Below are 14,477 nucleotides of genomic sequence, written 5' to 3'. Positions count from 1 at the left end.
TTTGTTCGGGCAGGAGACTAGATTTAACGGTGTTGATGATCCAGCCCAGTGATTCGAACAGACAGAGTGTGAGATTGACCTGGAACCGGAGTTCTGAAGCTGATCCTGCTATGATCAGGAAATCATCGAGGTACGGGACGATCAACACATTGTTAGTCCTTAGAGATGGTGGCGGCACTAACACCAGTTTGGAGAACACCCAGGGTGCGGAGGAAATCCCGAACGGCAGGCACATAAACTGGAAGTGAGAGACTGACCCATCAATCACCAGGGCAAATCGCAGAAACTGCTGGAAATCTGTGTGTATAGGGACATGGTAGTAGGCGTCCTTTAAGTCCACGGTGGCCATGACGCTATCTGGTGCGATTAAGGGGATTGCTGACCGCACCGATTCCATTTTAAATCTTTGATATGAGATAGATTTATTTAGGAATTTCTAATTAATGATGGTTCTATAAGACCCGTTGGGTTTTTTAACGAGAAACAAGGGGGAGTAGCCCCCCTTGAACCGTTCTTCTGTGGGAACCCGAGTGATGGCCCCTAGGGACAACAGCTCCTGCACCCCCAACTGGAGGGCCTGAGCAGATGAGGGTGACTGGCAGGGGGTGACCACGAACCTCCAGGGAGGAGAGGAGGAAAATTTGATTTTATAGCCTTCTGAGACTAGGCGTAAGGCCCAGGGATTGGAGGTCACCTCATTCCATTTAAGCGCGAACCCCATCAGCCTACCCCCTATTTGTAGGGTCTTGGAGGGCGGATTCTCACCCTTTCCACCTTTGGGATAGGACCAGCATCCAGTTTTCCCTTTTCTCTTGTATGTTCTAGAGGGAACAAAGGATGGAGGGTAGGAGGAGGAAGGCCGCTTGAAGGACTTCTCCGTTGGTAGTCCCTGGCTTTTATCCGATGCCTTCTCCAGGAGGGTATCCAAGGAAGGCCCAAAGATTCTATGTCCTTGGAAGGGCAGGGAACAGAGCCTGTTCTTCGATGCGGTATCCCCTGTCCAGGCCTTAGCACAGACAGCCCTCCTGGCTGTGTTAGAGAGGGCTGCTGAACGGGCCCTGGACCTCACCGACTCCATAGAGGTGTCTGCCAGAAAGCCGGTTGCTTGTTGGAGGAGGGGAAGGCAGTTGGAGATTTCTTCCCTAGAGCCCCTCTGAGAGATCAGCGTCTGAAGTTGGTCCAACCAGACCGTCATAGACCTTGCCACAGATGTGGCCATGATGTTAGCTTTAACGGTCAGGGCCGCAATCTCCCAGGCCTTTTTCATCGCTGAATCCACTTTGATATCTAGTGGATCCCGCACTTGGGAAATGTCCTCAAAAGGGGAGGGCTGCTTTCTTTGAGACCCTGGCAACCGCCAGGTCCACCTTAGGGACGGTTTCCAGGATCTTCTGGTGTGAAGACCATCCAATCCTTAAATTCTTTGGACAGGAAGAATTTTTGTTCTGCCTGCTTCCATTCTGTCAGGATCAATGGTTTTAAAATGTCATTAACCGGGAATGACGGTTTTTGCTGTGGTAGGAGCCCCCGGAACAGGCTATCTTAAAAAGATGGCTGCTGCGGCACCTCTTCCTCCACCTGCATGGTGCGTCGGACCGTGTTTAACAGCTGACCCAGGACCGCCGATGAGAAGAAGTATTTCCTTACATCTTCCATTGGTGGAATGGATTCTGAGGGAGAATCTTCCAGGAGTCCTCCCTCAGAGTCAGACTCTTCCGTTCGTGTCCGCCTCGCCCTTTTCATGGGGGGCGGAAGAGAAAGAGAGGAGGGAGGCTTCAATTTCCTCGCGAATCATGGATCGGATGTCCGTCATGGCAGAGGAGCCCTCTTCACGGACCACTTTCTCCGTACAGTCCGCAAATAGTGGCTTGGTGTGGCCCTCTTCTAGCCGTCGCAAGCAGACCGGACATTTGCGCACTCGTTTCTTGGCCTCTCTAACCTTTTGCGCATCTCTGTCCTAAAGAGACGGAGACAGCAAAAGGAACTTCCAGCACCTTGATATATTTGTTTCTCCTTCTTCCACCCCCCCCCCCCCCCCCCGGTACAAGACCCAAAGGAGGTCTACTCACCAGCAGGCTGCTCTCAGCGTCCTCTCTGGCTGACATCTTCAGTAAAGGTGCAGACAGGAGACATGCAGGGGAATCCAGCCTTTTAAATTTCAAATTTGGCGCCAACACGCCCCCTTTAAGCGAGGCCCCGCCCCCTACGTGACGCGGCCGCGCGGACGTCACGCCGCTGCGTCGGACCCGGGAGATACGCCGCATACACAGGGACGCCGACTAGGAGGAACACATGGAGCCGCTGCCGCGCGCACGCCGACCGGACCGGCAGCCGAGCCCCTGCTATTAACGCTGGCACCCGCATACCTCTGCCCTGATGGGCTGCTGGATCACCGCTGGAGACGCCGGGCTTCTGTTCCAAGCCCTCCAGGTACCGGGGCTGCTTCTGCCAGTATGACTACCCTCTGGGCAGCGTACTGGGGGGAGGATTTTGCCACAAGGGAAACAGTGCTGGGTAGATCCTGCGGGTTAGGCTCCCCTCGTAGGGTCTCACCCGCGCAAGCCCTGTCAGCCCGACCAGAGAGTCGTCCCCCCAGGGGCGGACAGGCTGCATGCGAGTCTTTTTTCCTTGTTCACCTCCAGCATACACCTGGAGGCTCCGCTTGGAATGTCCTGTAGGGACAGGAAGACACTGGTGAGCCGGTGGTGGGAGTTACCTTTTGTGTTTTTCCGCTTCGTCTCCCAACAGGTGTCCAGCGGACAACCTCCAGGTGTATGCTGTCAGGATGACGAGGGGAAATGAAAAATTCCATTAGATTCCCATTGAAATATATAGTCTACCTATGTAAAGCTGGCCATATGCATTAAGTAAGTGTCAGATTAATGAACGACGGCTGTTTCTGTTAACTCTCCAATAAACATACGGATGCAACAACTTTTAGCTTGATTGGTATAGTATGGTGAAAAAAGTTATCCTAGGGTCCCTTTACAAGTGACGATTACCGGGCGCTTCAGCGCCTTACAGTTGGCCCAACAATAATCACTCCTGTGTTTTTACATTGGAGCAATGATCACTCAGTGAATGGAGCCAGAGATTGCCCCAGCCGCCCGCCTCCATTCACAGTGAACAGGCAGTCGTTCATAAATGGATGACTGCCTGTTTACATGGGCTGATTGTGACTTGATTTTTATGCCTGCAGAAACTGAATGATGAGCGAATTATCATTTATCATTCAGTTGCTGAAAGCATTTACACTGAGCAATTATCATTCAGATTCCCTTTAAGTTTACGTCTTGGCTGGGAGGTACTTAATTCAGCAGGATGCAAAACTTACGTCCTGTTGATGGCACAGGCTCAGAAGCAAACCCTTATATCCATCACAACCTGTACAATAAATTGAACACACTATTTATCCTGCGTGCCAAAAAATGTAAAAAATAAAAAGCAAAAAGGCCATTTTGTTTATTTTGCCTCCCAAACAAATGCAATAAAAGTGATTAAAAAAACCTGTATACAGTATATCTCAGTACTGTACCAATGGAAACCACAGCTCATCCTGCAAAAAACAAACCCTCACTGAGCTCTGTCCATGGAAAAATCAAAAATTCATCGGACTTTGAATGCAATGATCTAAAAAAAAAAAATACCCCAAAAAAGGATTTTTAATGTGCAAAAGTGGATAAACCTAAAAAAAAATAATAATAATTTTGGCATCGTTGTAATCATACCGGCCCGCAGAAAAAACGTACCATGTTATTTATGCTGCATGATTAGCGATGTAAAAAGAAAAAAAAAAAAAGATTGATTTCTCTTCTCTCCCTGCCCTCCCCGAAAAATAAGAAGTTTTAAAATACTTTTATATTTTTAAAATATTTTATATGTTCCCAAAAATGTTACCAATAAAAACTACAGTTTGCCACGCAAGAAACAAGCCCTGACAGGGCCATGTCGATGGGAAAAATAAAAAAAGTTATGGCTTTTGAAAAAAGTGGAAATGAAAATCCTCCAAAAAATCGTTGTGTCCTTTGGGGAAAAATAGGTCGTGTCTTCAAGGGGTTAATATAGAAGGTTTCTTGAACTTTACCCTCATAACTCAAAACTTCATGTTTGTAGCCAATGAACTTGCTATTTTGCTTGCAATCCCATTTAGGATGGACACAGCCATCAATAAGTGCTTTGTACAAATGACCTACAGCAACGGCTTCAACAGACAACAACTGCTGCCATGGTAACTGAAATGTGTTTGAGTTGCTAAAAATTTGCTAAAAAAATGTTCCTTCGTACAGAACTGCATTGTGCTAAGTTTGGCGTGCAAGCAGGAGCGTTTAGCAGTTGCTAGTGCAGGAATGAGTCCGCGATCAACACTAGAGAGGAATTGTTCACTGTGTAGACTGACCGTCCAGTCATAGGCAGTTGTCACAGAGCATTGGTTGGACGGTAGGGGTGTAAATCCAGCCGAATGCATGCAACCTTTTAGATAGGCATGACATGAACATGTAGGACACTTACCTGCGGGTCCCCCAATAGGGCAATGCCCAGTGTCAATTTCCTCTTCTGCCCACCGCTTAATTTACAGGCCTCAACATTCTCAATGTTTTCCATGTGTAAATCTGAGATCATTTTCTGCACCTGCGAAAATATAAAACATATTGCAGAAATTATTATGTTTATTTTATATATATTAGAGCCCCAAAAGTGTGCGGATGAAATGTCGGTATTTCATATTTAGGGTCCAGCTTGCTTCCCCAGGGTCCAGTCATAGATCTAGTGAGGACAGATCAGTATTTGTAGGTGGGGTGCGGATAGACACTTACCTCTGCATTTACTTGCTTTGATTGGATGCCCTTGATATTGGCAAATACCTTTAGATTTTCTTTTACTGTTAAAGGGTCAAACTTTACATCGAACTGTGGGCAGAAGCCAAGTCTCTTCTTCATCTCTTCCAAGTGCTTCACATCTGATATATTGTAATTATACATAGAGACTGAGCCTGGAGAAAGAGATCCACAGTGATAATGATATCTGCATTCAAGTAGCTCAACCGACACCAAATGACGGTGTCCCCCTGTACATCATTGTTGGGAGGCTGAGCCTTTCCTTTTCTATGGATGCATTGTAACGGTTGAACAGTTGGCCAACATATTTGTGGTGGTTTCACATCTGCATGGGGAGTTCTGGTTTACTGCTCCGTTCAGGGAACAAGAAAGGGCAATCTTCTGGCTGAACGTCTCCGTCTTGTGATGGAACCCAACAGCACCGAATGGACCCCATTGACTATAATAGGGCCGTTCGGTTTCTGCTCAGCTGCTCAGTGATTTATCAGAAGAAAAAATCAAAAAAAAAAAATCAAAAAAAAAAAAAAAAAATCGCTATTTCTTCTAGCATTTTGTGCCGAATCTGCAACGGGCCTCCAAATGGAGGTTCTAGCACAGATGTAGAACCACCCTAATGCTACCTCAGTTGGATAAACCAAAGGAAACACCACAGATCCCCTGCCACTCCAGTTCCACCAGTCTTCGGTCCCCTGCTGATCTTCACTTCTGGCTGCGGCAATGATGAAGTCCTGAAACAGGGACAGGTGACCACTGCAGTTGAACACCAGGCCAAAGGAGTCGGTGGCTGCCTAAAACAGTCAAATGTCCCTGGCGTTGGTAATGTCATTGATGGTTTTCTACAGCAAAGCGAAGACCAGCAGAGGACGGGGCATTAGGCGGCATAGGGGCAGCAGTGGATTAGGTGAGGAGAGTATGGTTGTTTTTATTTATTTTTTTACAGCAAGCTGAGCCACCTTGAGAAACTTTGTGTCCTCCAGATAACCCCACTGAATATACTTCAGATTTCTTTTAAAAAAAGATAATCTTCTAAAATATATATTCTGCATCAAATGTTATTAACATTAAGAATATTAAAAGGGGGTTGTCCCAGTTGTAGCTCCTCTGTAAAATCCATGCACTAACATAACCCATAGGCTTTTACTCATCCCTCCCCGCTCTCTGCAGTGACCCGTGCCACCACTCTGGGTCTCCCTTCTGACTTCACGTTTAAAGGCTTCTCCAACCCATTTATGAAACATCACAAGTGCTGCAGCCAATGGAAAGGCTCAGTGATAGATCACCGAGCTCTGTCATTGGCTGCAGAGCCTGTCATGTCCCGTAAACAGGGCTAGACTGTAGCCTGTAAACAAGCAAGGAGCAGAGGGCCGAGCACCGTCACGGGACACAGTGAGGAGTATATGCCTACTTATTAGGTTAGTGCATGGGGAACAGATTATTACAGAGGAGCTACAACTTAGACAACCCCTTCAAGTTATGTATTATCCATCCCAGGAAAACTAAAGCCCACCCCGATAGCCTTCTGTATAAGCTAAAGGTATTTCCATCTCCGCCATTATTGTAGACTAAATACTAGAGATGAGCGAGCGTACTCGTCCGAGCTTGATGCTCGTTCGAGTATTAGGGTGTTCGAGATGCTCGTTACTCGAGACGAGCACCACGCGGTACTCGACTCCATTACATTTCCTTCCCTGAGAAATTTGCATGCTTTTCTGGCCAATAGAAACACAGGGAAGGCATTACAACTTCCTCCTGTGAAGTTCCAGCCCTATACCACTCCCTGCAGTGAGTGGCTGGGGAGATCAGGTGACACCCGAGTATTAAAATCTGCCCCGCCCGCGGGTCACCACAGATGCACGCTGAGAGACATTAGGGAAAGTGCCGTCCTGCTGTAGCTGCTATAGGGATAGTGTTAGGCTGTTATTTTCTTCTCCAAGAACCCCAACGGTCATTCTTAGGGCCACATCTGACCGTGTGCAGTACTGTTGAGGCTGCTTTTAGCAGTTTTGCACAAATTGTTTTTTGGGTATATCGGGCGTGCAGACCATAGCGTCCTCAGTCTGCAGTCATTTTACTGAGTATAGGGGCAGTACTGGTGAGGCAGGGACAGTGGTACAGGGAAAGAGATATACTGTCTATATAGGCAGTGGGCTTTTTCCAAAAGATTGTAAAAAAAAATCTTTGGGCTGCCTGTGACCGTGTTCAGTTTACTGCGTGTCTGCTGGGGGTAGTAGTAGTCGCTAACTATTACCCAGCTAGGTGTTACTGCAGCCTTGCGCATAATTTTTTCTGGCTGCACTGTGCCTTCAATAACCACAGTCATCCTCCAAAAGTGGGCTTTTTCCCAAAAATTGAAAAAAAATACTATATTTGGCCTGCCTGTGACCGTCTTCAGTTTACTGCGTGTGTGCTGGGGCTACTAGTCGCTCATTAATACCCAGCCTTGCGCATAATTGTTTCCTGGCTCTGCTGTGTCCGTTACATGATCGCCGTCATCCCGCCAGAGGGAAAGAGTATACATATATACGCTGCATACGGTGTCTGTCTGGTTTTTCACCTCACCATTTTAAAAAATTGAAGCAAAATACTTAAGGCCTACCACTGGCCTTTGGCCACTTGACTGGTTCTGCCCTGTGAATTCCAGCAGCTCAGTCATACGCACTTAGGTCTGACTACAGGCTTGCGCATAATTGTTTCCTGGCTCTGCTGTGCGTTCCGTAAGCGGTCAGCCTCCAACCACAGGCCAAAAAGCGGCACATTTAATTACAGCGTTCAATTTCTGCTCTACTCGTAATACACCATGCTGAGGTGTAGGGGTAGGCCTAGAGGACGTGGACGCGGAGGCCCAAGTCAGAGTGTGGGCACAGGCCGAGCTCCTGGTCCAGGTGTATCGCAGCCGACTGCTGCGGGATTAGGAGAGAGACACGTTTCTGGTGTCTCCAGATTCATCTCACAATTAATGGGCCCACGCGGTAGACCTTTATTAGAAACTGAGCAGTGTGAGCAGGTCCTGTCGTGGATGGCAGAAAGTGCATCCAGCAATCTATCGACCACGCAGTCTTCTACGCCATTCACAGCTGCAACTCTGAATCCTCTGGCTGCTGCTCCTCCTTCCTCCCAGCCTGCTCACTCCATGAAAATGACACATTCTGAGGAGCAGGCAGACTCCCAGGAACTGTTCTCGGGCCCCTGCCGAGATTGGGCAGCAATGGTTCCTCTTCCACCGGAGGAGTTTGTCGTGACCGATGCCCAACCTTTGGAAAGTTCCCGGGGTCCGGGGGATGAGGCTGGGGACTTCCGGCAACTTTCTCAAGAGCTTTCAGTGGGTGAGGAGGACGATGACGATGAGACACAGTTGTCTATCAGTGAGGTAGTAGTAATTTCAGTAAGGCCGAGGGAGGAGCGCACAGAGGATTCGGAGGAAGAGCAGCTGGACGATGAGGTGACTGACCCCACCTGGTTTGCTACGCCTACTGAGGACAGGTCTTCAGAGGGGGAGGCAAGTGCAGCAGCAGGGCAGGTTGGAAGAGGCAGTGCGGTGGCCAGGGGTAGAGGCAGGGCCAGACCGAATAATCCACCAACTGTTTCCCAAAGCGCCCCCTCGCGCCATGCCACCCTGCAGAGGCCGAGGTGCTCAAAGGTCTGGCAGTTTTTCACTGAGAGTGCAGACGACCGACGAACTGTGGTGTGCAAGGTTTGTTGCGCCAAGATCAGCCGGGGAGCCACCACCACCAGCATGCGCAGGCATATGATGGCCAAGCACCCCACAAGGTGGGACGAAGGCCGTTCACCGCCTCCGGTTTGCACCACTGCCTCTCCCCCTGTGCCCCAACCTGCAACTGAGATCCAACCCCCCTCTCAGGACACAGGCACGACCGTCTCCCGGCCTGCACCCACACGCTCACCTCCGCTGTCCTTGGCCCTATCCAGCAATGTCTCTCATTGCAGCGTCCAGCCGTCGCTAGCGCAACTGTTTGAGCGCAAGTGCAAGTACGCCGCCATGCACCCGCGTGCTCAAGCGTTAAATGTGCACATAGCCAAATTGATCAGCCTGGAGATGCTGCCATATAGGCTTGTGGAAACGGAGGCTTTCAAAAACATGATGGCGGCGGCGGCCCCGCGCTACTCTGTTCCCAGTCGCCACTACTTTTCCCGATGTGCCGTCCCAGCCCTGCGTCTCCCGCAACATTGTACGCGCCCTCACCAACGCGGTTACTGCCAAGGTCCACTTAACAACGGACACGTGGACAAGCACAGGCAGACAGGGCCACTATATCTCCCTGACGGCACATTGGGTGAATTTAGTGGAGGCTGGGACCGAGTCAGAGCCTGGGACCGCACACGTCCTACCCACCCCCAGAATTGCGGGCCCCAGCTCAGTGCTGGTATCTGCGGCGGTGTATGCTTCCTCCACTAAACCACCCTCCTCCTCCTCTTACGCAACCTCTGTCTCGCAATCAAGATGTGTCAGCAGCAGCACGTCGCCAGTAGTCGGTGTCGCGCAGCGTGGCAGCATAGCGGTGGCCAAGCGTCAGCAGGCCGTGCTGAAACTACTCAGCTTAGGAGAGAAGAGGCACACGGCCCACGAACTGCTGCAGGGTCTGACAGGGCAGACCGACCACTGGCTTTCGCCGCTGAGCCTCCAACCGGGCATGGTCGTGTGTGACAACGGCCGTAACCTGGTGGCGGCTCTGCAGCTCGGCAGCCTCACGCACGTGCCATGCCTGGCCCACGTCTTTAATTTGGTGGTTCAGCGCTTTCTGAAAAGCTACCCACGCTTGTCAGACCTGCTCGGAAAGGTGCGCCGGCTCAGCGCACATTTCCGCAAGTCCAACACGGACGCTGCCACCCTGCGGACCCTGCAACATCGGTTTAATCTGCCAGTGCACCGACTGCTGTGCGACGTGCCCACACGGTGGAACTCTACGCTCCACATGTTGGCCAGGCTCTATGAGCAGCGTAGAGCTATAGTGGAATACCAACTCCAACATGGGCGGCGTAGTGGGAGTCAGCCTCCTCAATTCTTTACAGAAGAGTGGGCCTGGTTGGCAGACATCTGCCAGGTCCTTGGAAACTTTGAGGAGTCTACCCAGATGGTGAGCGGCGATGCTGCAATCATTAGCGTCACCATTCCTCTGCTATGCCTGCTGAGAAGTTCGCTGCAAAGCATAAAGGCTGACGCTTTGCGCTCGGAAATGGAGGCGGGGGAAGACAGTATGTCGCTGGATAGTCAGAGCACCCTCATGTCTATATCTCAGCGCATTTTGGAGGAGGAGGAGGGGGAGGAGCATGAGGAGGAGGGCGAAGAGACAGCTTGGCCCACTGCTGAGGGTACCCATGCTGCTTGCCTGTCATCCTTTCAGCGTGTATGGCCTGAGGATGAGGAGGAGGAGGATCCTGAAAGTGATCTTCCTAGTGAGGACAGCCATGCGTTTCCCATCTGACAGCGCTAGTGGCAGAAGGCGCAGTTCCGAGGGCCAGGTAGCAGGGGAGGCGCGGAGATCAGGCAGCATGCACAGCGCAGGCAGGGGAACACTCTCCAAGGCCTTTGCCAGCTTTATGGCTCCCCAGCAAGACTGTGTCACCGCTCCCCAGTCAAGGTTGAGTCGGCGGGAGCACTGTAAAAGGATGGTGAGGGAGTACATAGCCGATTGCACGACCGTCCTCCGTGACGCCTCTGCTCCCTACAACTACTGGGTGTTGAAGCTGGACACGTGGCCTGAACTCGCGCTGTATGCCCTGGAGGTGCTTGCTAGCCCTGCGGCTTGCGTCTTGTCAGAGAGGTTGTTTAGTGCGGCTGGGGGAATCATCACGGATAAGCGTACCCGCCTGTCAACTGACAGTGCCGACAGGCTTACACTCATAAAGATGAACAAAGCCTGGATTTACCCAGACTTCTCTTCTCCACCAGCGGACAGCAGCGATACCTAAACAATACGTAGGCTGCACCCGCGGATGGAAGCATTGTTCTCTATCACCATCAAAAACGTGGACCTTTTAGCTTCATCAATCTGTGTATAATATTCATCCTCCTCCTCCTGCTCCTCCTCCTGAAACCTGACGTAATCACGCCGAACGGGCAATTTTTCTTAGGCCCACAAGGCTCAGTCATATAATTTTTGTAAACAATTTTTATACGTTTCAATGCTCATTAAAGCGTTGAAACTTTCACCTGAACCAATTTTTATTTTAACTGGGCTGCCTCCAGGCCTAGTTACAAATTAAGCCACATTAACCAAAGCGATTAATGGGTTTCACCTGCCCTCTTGGTTGGGCATGGGCAATTTTTCTGACGTACATTAGTACTGTTGGTACACCAATTTTTTGGGGCCCTCGCCTACAGTGTAATCCAATTAATTTTTTGCCCACCTGCATTAAAGCTGACGTTACATCAGCTGTGCTGGGCACTGCAATGGGATATATTTATGTACCGCCGGTGGGTTCCAGGGAGCCACCCATGCTGTGGGTCCACAGGGAGTTGTAACTGCATGTGTCCACTTCTAAAGAACCCCAGTCTGACTGGGGCATGCAGTGTGGGCCGAAGCCCACCTGCATTTAATCGGACGTTACCTCAGCTGTGATGGGCACTGCAATGGGATACATTTATGTACAGCCGGTGGGTTCCAGGGAGCCACCCATGCTGTGAGTGCACACGGAATTCCCATTGCGGAGTTGTACCTGCCTGTGACTATTTATAAAAAAACGCGGTCTGACTGGGGCATGCAGACACCTTGACAGAATGAATAGTGTGTGGCACATGGGTTCCCCATTGCTATGCCCACGTGTGCAGCTCCTGATGGCGGTGGCACAGGATTATATTTCTCATTGCTTCTGTACAGCATTGTGGGCTATCGCTCCCGCCCCTTTTAAAGAGGGTCGCTGCCTAGCCGTGCCAACCCTCTGCAGTGTGTGCCTGCGGTTCCTCCTCATGGCAGACGCATTTATAAATAGACATGAGGGTGGTATGGCATGAGTGCAGCTGAAGGCTGCGCAGGGACACTTTGGTGTGCGCTGTGGACACTGGGTCGTGCGGGGGGGTTGGGCAGCATGTAACCCAGGAGAAGTGGCAGCGGAGTGTCATGCAGGCAGTGATTGTGCTTTGTTGGAGGTAGTGTGGTGCTTAGCTAAGGTATGCATTGCTAATGAGGGCTTTTCAGAAGTAAAAGTTGTTGGGAGGGGGGGGGGCACTCTTGCCGCTATTGTGGCTTAATAGTGGGACCTGGGAACTTGAGATGCAGCCCAACATGTAGCCCCTCACCTGCCCTATCCGTTGCTGTGTCGTTCCCATCACTTTCTTGAATTGCCCAGATTTTCACAAATGAAAACCTTAGCGAGCATCGGCGATATACAAAAATGCTCGGGTCGCCCATTGACTTCAATGGGGTTCGTTACTCGAAACGAACCCTCGAGCATCGCGATAATTTCGTCCCGAGTAACGAGCACCCGAGCATTTTGGTGCTCGCTCATCTCTACACCTGAACCAATTTTTATTTTAACTGGGCTGCCTCCAGGCCTAGTTACAAATTAAGCCACAGTAACCAAAGCGATTAATGGGTTTCACCTGCCCTCTTGGTTGGGCATGGGCAATTTTTCTGAGGTACATTAGTACTGTTGGTACACCAATTTTTTTGGGCCATCGCCTACAGTGTAATCCTAGTAATTTTTATGGGCTTCGCCTGCACTCATGGTACAGCAAGGCGTGTGGGGTTGGCCTACACTTTTGCTACATAAATGTAACTGGGGCCTTGTCTATACTGCAACTACTGAAATGTGAAAGAGACTTATCTCCCTAAACTGCTGCAACGGGAATGTTACTGTGGCCTGTCTTGACTGCTACTACTACTGAAATTGAACTAAGACTGTGCTCCCCCTATACTGCTGCTTCGGAATTGTTACTGGGGCCTGTCTTGACTGCTACTACTACTGAAATGGAACTAATACTGTGCTCCCCCTATACTGCTGCTTCGGAATTGTTACTGGGGCCTGTCCAGACTGCTACTACTACCGAAATGGAACTAAGACTGTGCTCCCCCTATACTGCTGCTTCGGAATTGTTACTGGGGCCTCTCTTGAGTGCTACTACTACTGAAATGGAACTAAGGGTGCATTCACATCAACGTATATCGGCTCGGTTTTCACGCCGAGCCGATATACGTTGTCCTCATGTGCAGGGGGGGAGGGTGGAAGAGCCCAGTAGCAGGAACTGAGCTCCCGCCCCCTCTCTGCCTCCTCTCCGCCCCTCTGCACTATTTGCAATGAGAGGAGGCGGAACGGGGCGGGTCTAAGTTCCGGGAATTAGCCCCACCCCCGTTCCGCCTCTCCCCATTGCAAATAGTGCAGAGGGGTGGAGAGGAGGCAGAGAGGGGGCGGGAGCTGAGTTTCTGCTCCTGGGCTCTTCCAGCCTCCCCCCCCCCTGCACATGAGGACAACGTATATCAGCTCGGCGTGAAAACCGAGCCGATATACGTTCATGTGAACGCACCCTAAGACTGTGCTCTGCCTATACTGCTGCTTCAGAATTGTTACTGGGGCCTGTCTTGACTGCTACTACTACTGAAATGGAATGAATACTGTGCTCCCCCTATACTGCTGCTAGTGATATGTTACTGGGGCCTGTCCAGACTGCTACTACTACTGAAATGGAACTAATACTGTGCTCCTTCTATACTGCTGCTAGTGATATGTTACTGGGGCCTGTCCAGACTGCTACTACTACTGAAATGGAACTAAGACTGTGCTCCCCCTATACTGCTGCTTCGGAATTGTTACTGGGGCCTGTCTTGACTGCTACTACTACTGAAATGGAACTAATACTGCGCTCCCCCTATACTGCTGCTAGTGATATGTTACTGGGGCCTGTCCAGACTGCTACTACTACTCAAATGGAACTAATACTGTGCTCCCCCTATACTGCTGCTTCGGAATTGTTACTGGGGCCTGTCCAGACTGCTACTACTACTGAAATGGAACTAATACTGTGCTCCCCTTATACTCCTGCTAGTGATATGTTACTGGGGCCTGTCCAGACTGCTACTACTACTGAAATGGAACTAATACTGTGCTCCCCCTATACTGCTGCTAGTGATATGTTACTGGGGCCTGTCCAGACTGCTACTACTACTCAAATGGAACTAATACTGTGCTCCCCCTATACTGCTGCTTCGGAATTGTTACTGGGGCCTGTCCAGACTGCTACTACTACTGAAATGGAACTAATACTGTGCTCCTCCTATACTGCTGCTAGTGATATGTTACTGGGGCCTGTCTTGACTGCTACTATTACTGAAATAGAACTAATACTGTGCTCCCCCTATACTGCTGCTAGTCATATGTTACTGGGGCCTGTCTTGACTGCTACTATTACTGAAATAGAACTAATACTGTGCTCCCCCTATACTGCTGCTTCAGAATTGTTACTGGGGCCTGTCCAGACTGCTACTACTACTGAAATGGAACTAATACTGTGCTCCCCCTATACTGCTGCTAGTGATATGTTACTGGGGCCTGTCCAGACTGCTACTACTACTGAAATGGAACTAAGACTGTGCTCCCCCTATACTGCTGCTTCGGAATTGTTACTGGGGCCTGTCTTGACTGCTACTACTACTGAAATGGAACTAAAACTGTGCTCCCCCTATACTGCTG

General features: G+C 50.1%; 1 protein-coding gene across 1 annotated transcript in view; it reads right to left on the bottom strand.

The window, feature by feature from the left end:
• LOC136588034 (ABC-type organic anion transporter ABCA8-like) overlaps positions 1–14,477 on the bottom strand; it is a 199,411-nt gene that overhangs the window by 104,283 nt on the left and 80,651 nt on the right. The window contains exons 13-14 of the mRNA XM_066586932.1: positions 4,815–4,990; positions 4,510–4,629 (exon numbers count right to left, since the gene is read on the bottom strand). Of these exons, the coding sequence (XP_066443029.1) occupies positions 4,510–4,629; positions 4,815–4,990 (296 nt within the window). The remainder of the gene's footprint in view (positions 1–4,509; positions 4,630–4,814; positions 4,991–14,477) is intronic.

Source organism: Eleutherodactylus coqui, chromosome 13, assembly GCF_035609145.1.
Source record: "Eleutherodactylus coqui strain aEleCoq1 chromosome 13, aEleCoq1.hap1, whole genome shotgun sequence".
NCBI lineage: Eukaryota > Metazoa > Chordata > Amphibia > Anura > Eleutherodactylidae > Eleutherodactylus > Eleutherodactylus coqui.
This window is presented reverse-complemented; position numbering and strand designations above follow the sequence as displayed.